The sequence below is a fragment of the Neofelis nebulosa genome, chromosome 10 (genome assembly GCF_028018385.1).
Source record: "Neofelis nebulosa isolate mNeoNeb1 chromosome 10, mNeoNeb1.pri, whole genome shotgun sequence".
NCBI classification, from domain to species: Eukaryota; Metazoa; Chordata; class Mammalia; order Carnivora; family Felidae; genus Neofelis; species Neofelis nebulosa.
In genome coordinates this window covers 100681704-100693306 of record NC_080791.1, presented here as the reverse complement: position 1 = coordinate 100693306, position 11603 = coordinate 100681704, and the positions used below count along the sequence as shown (strand labels likewise).

Genomic DNA, 11603 nt, shown 5'->3' with positions numbered 1-11603 from the left:
AAGGTCATTGGATTCTTTTCTCATTAGCCTATATCACTTAAAGTAATTTCTTGGTGCCAATTTGGTGGGAATTATAAGTTCAGACACTGAAACAGCATAACATGACAGTACTTAATTATGAGATTATGATGTGGTGGTAGTGGGCATGGTGGTGGTTATGGTGGTAGGCTGTTTATTACACATATCAATTAGGTTAACTTCAAAAATCAAAATATGTATTTAAACATTCTCATACAAAACCAGAAGCCCAAAATTGAAAAGCACCTTCAATCCTGGGTTCTCCCAAGGAATAGGAAATTTGAATTTTCAGATAGTATTAGGAACCTAAATAAATAAATAAATAAATAAATAAAGGGTTGTACCGATATGCAAATAAATGTAACAGCCAAGGAAGTCAAGCTAATCTAGGTCAATTTCATACAGATACCCAGGAACTGCATTTTTTTTTCTGCAAACATTCAGATACCCAATGAGTATTCTCCAATATAAAAAGGCAAAGCTTCTTCTATCCCACCTGGAGACAGTTACCACTTTCCTTTCACCTTTGCTTTCTCTACACTGTACATTGTTTTCTAGCCATGCTTCTACCCCTTAACCTTCTGCATATTCCTGCTGCCAAACCCCCTCACTGACCCTGATCTGTGACGATGAAAGAGAAGGACCCTGCCAAAAAGCAGTTCACTGGCTGATACTGCCCATCACTGCCAAGTGTAAAACTCTCCTTCTCCCACCATTCACTGAACACTGAGAGTGTTTTCCAGAGACAGTCCAGGTTTTCACTGAGGTTTCCAGCTTTTCATGGAGTTTGAGGGTCCATTCATGTCCCAGTGAGTCAAGCTGAGGCACAGATTCCACCACAGAATTTTCTCAGAACATCTTCTCCAACTCGAGACCACAACCTTCATTTCTAAGCTCTGGTTCCATAGGGATTACCTCTACATCCAAGTTTAAGGACTAGAATAAAATCTGTAAAGGATTAGTGTGTGCACACACATACACACAAACACACAATCATTCTGTCAATAGTGAGTATATTATTTTCCGAAGACAAATTGTACAGGAAGATAAATTATCATATGAATATGGCCAGCTGTCAAAAGAATTCAACTGAGAGCCAGCACAGGTGGTTCACAATGTTTATGGATTTCAAGTAATCCTATTCTAATGCCATCTTCTATGAAAAAGGGATGTGCATTTATTCATACTTATACATAATAAGTCAATTATATATATAAAATATTAGTGAAATTAAAAATTTTAATGGATTTTTCCCACAATGAGAATATTTCATCTTTCCTGCACATGAAAGAAACCAGCTGTTAAGGAAAAATACATTAGAATCCCTGAATACCCTGTATCAAAAGAAGTCAATTTTTGCTACACCATAACTTTTTCATGGCATTTTTCACTTCAACATTCCTCAGTGTATATATCAGAGGGTTGAGCAAGGGCGTCCCAATTGTATAAAACACAGCCACTGTCTTGTCTATTGGAAATGTGGTTGGGGGGCGTGTATACATGAATATGCATGGACCAAAAAATAAAACAACCACAATAAAGTGGGAGGTGCAGGTGGAAAGGGCTTTTCGCCTTCCTTCAGCACTGTGGTTACGCAGAGAGTACAAGATGACAACATAGGACATAAGCAGGATTATGAAACTCACCGTGCATATGGCCCCACTGTTGGAAACAACTAGCAAATTTATCACATAAGTGTCCATGCAGGCAAGTTTCAACAAGGGCTGCAAGTCACAGAAATAGTGGTCAATCACGTTGGGGCCACAGAAAGGCAATCTCAAAGCCAGGAAAATTTGTGCCGAAGAGTGGATACAAGATCCCACCCAGGCTAAAATCACCAAAACGCTGCACACGTGCCGGCTCATGATGGTTGTGTATCGCAAGGGCTTACAAATGGCTACATAGCGATCAAAAGCCATGAGGATGAGCACCAAGATTTCCATGCACCCAAAGAAATGGGCTGCAAAGACCTGAGTCATGCACTCTTTGTAGGAAATGGCCTTCTTCTGAGCAAGGGCATCCACAATCAATCTGGGGGCTGTGGTTGTAGAGAAGCAGGCGTCAGCAAAAGACAGATAGAACAGGAAGAAGTACATAGGACTCCCAAGGGTCCTGCTTATTTTAATAGTCAATACAATAAGAAAGTTCCCCAACAGTGTTGCAAGGTAAAGAATCAAGAAGACCCCGAATACTGCCTTCTGCTTTCCTGCATCCCGTGTCAACCCAAGGAGAATGAATTCAGTCACACTGCTATTCATTGCAATACTACTGGCTGAAAGTAAGGTGCAGTGGAGGACAAGGGCTGAATCTGCAAAGAGAAGAAAAGAAGTGACAGCTTGAGAAGATCGGTGGGCTGAACTCTGAATGCCTTGCTTTTGCTCCATGTTATGTTACCTCTGACTGCCTTGAAACTTCTATGACTCTTGGTTAATCTGCAGATGCCCAACCCTCTCCCAGATCTATCTGTTGATTTAGAAACTAACTGCCTTGGATCAAAGCCTTTGCATTTGGGGAGGTAAAATGAAATGTCCTTTAAAAATTATGATTCCTACTAAGATTGAAAGCATCAGAACTTCAATTCTCCTTCAGCAAGTGACTTAACTGTCTCAAAATTTAGCTTTCATATGAAAAATGGAGTACAAATATTTGCCTTACCTGATCCTGATTTTCCCTAAGAATTAAAAGATTGTTTAGGCACACAGATACACACATATATCACATGTGTTATGCATTTTATCTATGTGCTTTGACATCTGGAAAACACTATTCCACTATAATTAACTTGTTGGAGAATCCCTCTGGAAGAAAGTATTCGCAGTTCAGTTTATTCATTTTTGGGTCCCTGACCCCTTTATCTCTGACTCCATCAGTATGTTGGATGAAATATACTTTACAAAATATGTTTTGACAATCTTTTACTTAACCTCCGTTGTCCAATGTCAGTTTTACTGACGCTATTATATAACAAATATCAAGACACCTTTGAAGTTGACATAATTGAGGGAAACTGTTTACCCTCTTGACTGTACTGTGGGACTAAACTCAGAATATTGGGCATCTCTGCCTATGAACTGAACATGCTATAAAATTCCTAATGATGCCTATAATCTAAATAGTATTGTTACTCAGATATGTTCATTTTACCCTGAAGTCACCAGGATACTTCCAAAAATTTCATCTTGAAACATATCCCATAATTCCAACATACTATGTTATGATTGTTCTAGTTCAAGTTTTTGTTCATAACTTGTTGAGTTTGTCACTGAAATCACCATATAATATCATTTTGTGTCCTGATTTTGACTTGAATTATTATAACAGTTTTCCCCATGTTATACTTAACATTAGTTTAACTGTTAATTTAATTATGTGACATTGTATAAAGTTTCATAAGTGGCATCTCTTTGACCATTTGTCCTTTGAGTTATTTATATAGTTTCCAATTTTGAGTCAAGATAACAACTTAATTTCCAAAGTATGATGTTGTTGTCCCAAATGCTAGAGATTATCATTGCTGTTCATAATTATTAAAAATGTTTCTCAACATTTTGCATCCATTTATTAACTATATTTTATGATGAAATAATTCATGTTTATCACTAGTTATTCAAAAGACACAGAAGAATAAAAGAAAATTTAAAGCTGTCTCCAAACTATTGGATTTACACTCCTACTCTCCAGAAATAACTACTTTTGGTTTTCTTTTAGAAATGTCTTTTAGGAAACATTCTCTAAGTATATTTACAAATGTGTGTATCTCTACATCCTTTTACTATATACACATATGATCAATATTTCAAGGTTGATGATTTTACAAAAAAGCTGATGAACATGCAAACAAACAAGAAAGGTTATTTTATGACACGATCTTATTCTCTCATTTGGTTAGTAGAAAACAATTGTATTTTGTTATATGCACATACATTTTTATCACCAACCACATTTTACATTGTTACTACATTTTTAATGAAAATATTGCTTTTATGAAATTTTTTATCTTTGCTCAGTTCATATTTTGCAATCTTGATATTTTATCTGGGACGGCTATTCATCAAGAAAATAACTAACTACATTTCTTGGTCAAGAACACAGTTGCTGTAGTCAGATGTCTTGGGTTCAAATCCCAGCTCCACTCTTTACTAGCTGGGGAAAGCTACTTTACACATAACATGGTTACACTACAGATAAAATGAGAAAAAGATCCAGCTTATGATAAGCGAGAGCTATGTAAGTCCCCGCCTCTGCTACTTTCCGTATTATGATTTTACTTTTTCTCTTTTTCTATGACTTTTTTTCCTTTTATTTTATTACAAGCTGTCCATTTCCCCATTCTAATTTAGTGTTTGTTTCAAAACATTTTAAAATTGTACTGCCTGTTCCCTTCTCTCAGAATTCCATAATTATCTTTGATTTTAAATACCAAATCACAATTATCTGGACTTATTGCAAAGACTGGGCAAAATACTCACCTGTTCTTAATGATTTTTGAGTTTTAAGATATGCATAGATGAAAGCATTAATTATGTAAGGGACTATGTGATTGGTATTAGAAGAATAGAAACCATCTGCAAAGAGAAGAGTAAAAATTCCTAAAGGATAGATGGGTCAGTGAAAAACTCAGGGTTATGTTAAGAGATGAACTATAGATTTGACTGAAGAAATTCAAGTTCTAAACCAGGTTCCCTAAGATGCAAATCCCCTAAAGCAGAGCAGAGAGGTAGGTTAGCACAATGACAGAGCATCCAGGCTGAAGCCACACCGCCAGGATTCATACCCCACGCACTGCGCAGTATGGTGCCATATTTCACAAGTTCCTACATAACTGTGCTACTTATACTTCCTCTGTAAACATTAAGATTAAAATAATCTACTTTTTAGGGTTTCTGTGAAGGCTAAATACAGTATGTATGATGCAGAAGATATGCAAGTATTTAGTAACTGCGATTGGAATGGCTCTTTCATTATGATTACTAGTATCAACATTCCATTATGATTATTAAAATTAACAGGATATTAATCTACCTGTTCATTTACCTTTAATACATCTGCACAACTGTTTTTGACACATATTTCCTTCCCCGAGTAGCTGAAATCATCTCGGCGCTGTGGTTCCTGCTAATTTGCTCATGGTGATCAGGAGCTGGGAATGGCAACTCCAAATACCGTTCATAAATACTAAAAAACAGGGGCGCCAGGGTGGCTCAGTCGGTTGAGCAGATGGCTTGGCTCAGATCATGATCTTGCGGTCCGTGAGTTAGAGCCCTGCATGGGGCTTTGGTCTGACAGCCTAGAGCCTAGAACCTGCTTCAAATTCTGTGTCTCCCTCTCTCTCTGCCCCTTCCCATTAGCACTCTGTCTCCGTCTTTCAATAATGAATAAATATTAAATAAATAAATGAATAAATAAATAAATAATAAAATACAAAGTACATAACAGGTTCTGTATATGAGGAGAGGAAAGTAGAAATATAATAGGCCCTTGGTTGTAAAGAGTTTGTGATGCAAAGCTATGAAAATCAGAAGGGTGAGAGCATTGACATGAAAGAAACCAACCAACGTTTTAATGGGGATGATGGGACAAATAGAGAAGATCAATATGAAATCACTGGTTTAGACGATTCTAGTGTCACAGTAGAAAAACTTGGAAAAGTAAGGTTTCGTCTCTGCCAAAGGCCATGGAAGCCAGGTTATGAAATCTGAACATATTTTTGCAGTCAGGTATGAAATTTGAAGATATACAGGATATGAGAGCTGATTTTATTGAGATTTATTCAGCACAGAAGAACAAAATCATTCAGCTGTTTATCAAAATTTAATCATCTGTTTTTTTCTAAATTTAGTCTAGTTGGATTTGGGCTTACCTGGAATGAGTGCCTGCTCCCTTCAAGATGTCAGGGTTGCACTGAAGACATCCATCTTTGAATCCCCTGCATTAGAAACTCAATGGATAGCATACAGGTGGATCCACTGTGGCCCCAACAGAATGAAGATTGGCCCAGCAGGCATCCCGAGTATGATTCAGTGGTGACTCCAGACGTGTCCCTTCCCCTGTCAGAGGAGGAGCAGATGGGCTCCCTCTCAGCTGTCTCTGTGGGGAGCGGGGAGGAGGTAGCAAAATCACACACCTCCTCTCAGCTTTAATAAGATCTTTTGGTCGTTGTTGCTTCTTAGTTTGTTCTTGTTGCTAAGACTTAATTTTTTTAGAGCAGTGCTACATTCACAGCAACACCAACACAGGTACAGAGATTCCCCATAAGGTCCCTAGCCCCCACACAGATATCACCCCTGCCATTATCAACATCCCCTGCCAGAATGGCACATTTGTCAGAACCGATGAGCCCACTGTGATACATCCTCATCACCCAGAGTACACAGTTTTTCCCAGGGTTCACTGCTGGTGTAGTACATTCAATGGTTTGGATAAACGTTAATAACATCATCCATCATAGAGCGTATTTTCACTGATCTAAAAACAGGATCAGTTTAGATTCTCAAAACATGGGACATAAAAACTCCTTTCACACAGTGTCTAATACTCATCAAATTCTAAATAAAATGTCTAACACCAATTGTTGAAGAGAAATAACATGTCAAAGGAGATAACTACGTGAGTTTTCACTGTGAGCATTATTAGCTCATACATAGTACAAAATCGGGCTGGTATCTCATGAACGTCAGTATTACAAATGGTCAATCCTACAGTTCTTTAAGTGGACCCTCTATGTTTCTAAACAGAAAGAAAGGACACAATTTCAGAAATTCCCTCTTCTCCTCACTCTATCCTCTCCCTCTTTTTACCTCCTAGCTACAACTTGAAAGGAAAAGTGGGCGTTCTAAAAATATGATGAATCATAACTTATGATTAAAGGGTTGCTGTGGTTTTCAAGTGCAAAGGCTGAAATACTCACCATGACTTTCAAAGTCCTCAAACGCTGTGCCAGTCTTGCTTACCACCTTTCTTCCCAGGGCTTCTGCTCATGTGTGTTCCAGCCATGCTTGACACTTGCTGTCCCTCATGAATATGTCCCAACCATATCATTCACTACATTTTCAGTATTTCCTAGTGGCTAAATGACCTTCGTCCGATAAACGTCCACCTTCCATTGCTTCCTGAGGATCAGCTGCTTATTTAATCCATTAAAAGAAAAAGAAACCCATATGTATAGGATACTAAACCTCTGCCCCCTCAAATATACCTCCCACCCTTTCGATAAGAATTTTTCCTGAGACTGTGCTGCCTCAAGCAGAGGCCAGTGAAAGCTGGAAGCCCTGACACATTCAGATCCTGTCATCACTAAGACAAATATGTTCCCAGAGCTTCAAGCTTCTCAGGAGACAGAACTAAACCATGGCAACTTCCCTAAAACCCAGTCCTGAATGGGAGGCAAGGAAAAGAACATAGTTTACTTGAGTTTGAAAACTTACCTTATTGCTCGTAAAGGAGATGAGATCCAATAGAGAGCTCCTAGATTTGCTCTCGCAATTCGGATTTACTTTGAAGATGAATCATGTGCAGTAAGTGTGCAACATGTAAACGTACATCCAATAGATTTACTCAGCTTTCCAGTGCAGGGTCTGTGGGGAGAGGAGATACTCCACAGATCGCCAGTCTTTCCTAGAAGGCCTGAGTTAGAGCTGTAATATCAGCAGAAAATTTCTCACTTCCAGTCTTAGAACTTTCAAGAATTAAAAGGAAACATCCCCACTATTCTATGATAGGAACATCTCTAAAAGCAGCTCTGTAAACACCCGCCCAAAAACACCCTGGAAAAACACATGAATCAACATTTCTTCCTCCTCCATCATATATTTATAGAGATGTCATAGACGTTCACAAATGCTGAGCCTTTGAAGGGACAAGGACTCTGCCCTTCCCACCCAACCCCAAGGGATAAACTCAGTCAATCCTTGACCACAGCAACCTCAGTGCCATGGATTCCTGAACAAGGCCATCAATGGGCAGATTCTGTCCTCAGAGCCCTTCTCCCCTACCAGTCTGTCCTAAGGGACACCTCTCATTTCAGTTACCAAGTGCTCCACTCCTGTCCCTCCCCTATGGAAAAAGCAAGCAGGTATAGATCACTGAAAGTTCCCAAATGCTCTGCTCTTTAAGCCAAATCTTTTGTAACCCCATACGAAACTCAGAGGCCATGTAGAGTTTGAAACACATGTGATATAATTGAATTCTAGCTTCAGTATTTTTGTCTTTGTCACTTTAAGCAAGGTTTTAAACTTCTCCCCCTTTCTCATTCTAGAAAATGTCACTCTTAGATATAATATTATAAATTTTAATGATACTCATAAAATATAAAATTACAGTGAAACTACTCATTAAAATTCCTACAATTTCTATATATTTTGAAGTAGTAAGTAGGCAGGTAAGAGAGAAGAGAAAAAATATGGAAATGAAGATGTTTTTAAGTAGTTTTTATTTTTAAATCAACTCAAGTTATACTTAACAATGAAATGCACTTTTGTTATTGAGCAATTCTACACATTACTCAGCGCTCATCACAAGTGTCACAGACTGGCTACCTCTGGAGTATCTTCGCGCCTCTTGATCTCCTTTACTATTTCACCCAGCCGCCCACCTCCCTTCGGCAACCAGCATTTTATTCTCTGTATTTTAGAGTCTGGGTTTTTTTTTCTCTTCCTCCTTTCTTTGCTCATTTGCCTTATTTCTTAAATTCCACATATGAGTGAAATCATTCGCTATTTGACTTCCTCTGTCTGATATATTTAGCTTATGGGCACTCTAAGTCCATCCGCGTTGTTGCAAAAGGCAAGATTTCATTCATAATAAGGCTAAGTGCTTCTGCATGTACGTACCACATCATTTTTTTAATTTACATGCAAATTAGTGAGCATATAGTTCAGTAATGATTTCAGGAGTAGAATCCAATGACTCATCCCCTACATCTGACATCCAGGGCTCATCCCAACAAGTGTCTTCCTCAATGTCCGTTGCCCGTTTATCCACCCACCCACTCACAACCCCTCCGGAACCCATCAGTTTGTTCTCTACATTTAAGAGTTTCATGCATTGTCCCCTTCCCTGTTTTTACACTATTTTCGCTTCCTTTGCCCTATGGTCATCTGTTTTGTATCTTAAATTCCACATATGAGTGAAGTCATATGATATTTGTCTTCTCTGACTGACTAATTTCCCTCGGCAGAATACTCTAGTTCCATCCACATTGAAGCAAATGGCAAGATTTCATTCTTTTTGATTGCCAAGGAATACTCCAGTGTGTGTGTGTGTGTGTGTGTGTGTGTGTGTGTGTACCACATCCTCTTTATCCATTCATCTGTCAATGGACGTTTGGTCTCTTTCCATACTTTGGCTTTTGTCAATAGCGCTGCTATAAACAATGGAGTGCACGTGTCCCTTCAAAACAGCATACCTGTATCCTTTGGATAAATATGTAGTTGTGCAACTGCTGGCTCATAGGGTAGTTCTATTGTTAATTTTTTGAGGAACCTCCATACTGTCTTCCAGAGTGGCTGCACCAGCTTGCATTGCCACCAGGAGTGCAAAAGGGTTCCCCTTCCTCCGCATCCTCGCCAACATCTATGGTTGCCTGAGTTGCTAATGTGTGCCATTCTGACAGCTGTGAGGTGGTATCTCCGTGTGGTTTAGATTTGTATTTCCCTGGTGATGAGTGATGTTGAGCATGTTTCCATGTGTCTGTCACCCATCTGGATGTCTTCTTTTGAAAAGTGTCTGTTCAGGTCTTCTGTCCATTTCCTCACTGGATTATTTCTTTCTCAGGTGTTGAGTTTGACAAATTCTTTATAGGTTTTGGATACGAACCCTTTATCTGATACGTAATTTGAACACATCTTCTCCCATTCCATCATTTGCCTTTTGTTTTTGCTGATTGTTTCTTTCACCACGCAAAAGCTTTTTATCTTGATGAGGTCCCAATAGTTCATTTTTGCTTTCTTCCCTTGCATCCAGAGACATGTTGAGCAAGAAGTTGCTGCAGCCGAGGTCAAAGAGGTTTTTGCCTGTTTTCTCTTCTAGGATTTTGAGAGCTTCTTGCCTTACACTTAAGTCTTTCATCCATTTTGAGTTTGTTTTTGTGTACAGTGTAAGAAAGTGTTCCAGGTTCATTCTTCGGCATGTTGCTGTCCAGTTTTCCCAATACCATTTGCTGAAGAGTGTCTTTATTCCATTCTATTTTCTTTCTTTCTTTGTGAAAGATTAGTTTCCCATATGTTTGTGGATCCATTTCTGGGCTCTATATTCTGTTCCCTTGATCTACGTGTCTGTTTTTGTGGCAGTACCATACTGTCCTGATGATTACAGCCTTGGAATCCACCTTGAAGTCCAGAATGTGATGCTCGAGCTTCGGTTTTCTTTTTCAGGATTGCTTTGGCTCTTCAGGGTATTTTCTGGTTCAACACAAACTTTAGGATTGTTTGTTCTAGCTCTGTGAAGCATGTTGGTCTTATTTTCATACAGATTGCATTACATACATAGATTTCCTTGGGTAGTATTGACATTTTAGCAATATTTGTTCTTCTAATCCATGACCAGGGAATATTTTTCCATCTTGTTGTGTGTCTTCTTCCATTTCTTTCAGTAGCTTCCTATTGTTTTCAGTGTATAGATTTCTCACCCCTTTGTTTAGGTTTATTCCTAGGTGTCTTATGGTTCTTGGTGCACTTGCCAATGGGATCGATTCCTCGATGTATCTTTCTGTTGCTTCATAATTGGTATATAGAAATGCATCCGATTTTGTGCATTGAATTTATATCCTGCGACCTTGCTGAATTCACAGATCAGTTCTGGCAGCTTTTTGGCGGAACCTTTGGGTTTTCTATATGGTGTATCATGTCATCTGCAAAGAGTGAAAGTTTGACTTCCTCCTTGCCAACTGGATGCATTTTATTCCTTTGTGTTGTGTGATTACTGAGGCTAGGACTTTCAATACTATGTTGAATAACAGTGGAGAGAGTGGACATCCTCGTCGTTTTTGTGACCTTGTGGGAAAGCTCTCAGTTTTTTCCCCACCAAGGATGATATTAGTGGTGGATCTCTCATATATAGCTTTTATGATCTTGAGGTATAATCCTTTTATCACTACTCTTTGAGGCGTTTTATCAAGAAAGGATGCTGAATTTTGTCAAATGCTTTGTCCACATCTATTGACAGGTTCATGTGGTTCTTCTCCTTTCTTTTCTAAGCAAGATGTATGACATTGACTGGTTTATGGAAATTGAGTCAGTCTTGCATCCCAGGTATAAATCCCACTTGATCATGGTGAATAATTCTTTTAGTGTTGGCTAGGGTCTTGTTGAGAGCTTTTACGTCCATGTTCATCAGGGAAATTGGTCTGTAGTTGTTTTCAGTGGGGTGTTTATATGGTTTTGGAATCAAGGTAATGCTGGCCTCATAGAATGTGTTTGGAACTTTTCCTTCCTTTTCTATTTTTTCGAACAGAATAAGTGTTAACTCTTGTTTCAGTGTTTGGTAGAATTCCCCTGGAAAGCCATCCAGTCCTGGACTCTGGTTCTGGGGAGATTTTTGATTCAATTTCTTTACTGGTTATGGGGCTGTTCAAATCTTCTATTTCTTCC

The 11603-nt window shown here is 38.7% G+C and overlaps 1 protein-coding gene across 1 annotated transcript; it reads right to left on the bottom strand.

The window, feature by feature from the left end:
- Positions 1 to 678: 678 nt before the first annotated feature.
- On the bottom strand, positions 679 to 10087 carry LOC131486653 (olfactory receptor 4C11-like). Its single transcript, XM_058686547.1, has 3 exons — positions 10071 to 10087; positions 1379 to 2265; positions 679 to 815 (listed from the first exon to the last, which is right to left on the bottom strand). The coding sequence occupies exons 1-3, from the start codon at positions 10085 to 10087 to the stop codon at positions 679 to 681; spliced, it is 1041 nt and encodes a 346-aa protein (XP_058542530.1).
- Between the last annotated feature and the right edge of the window lie 1516 nt (positions 10088 to 11603).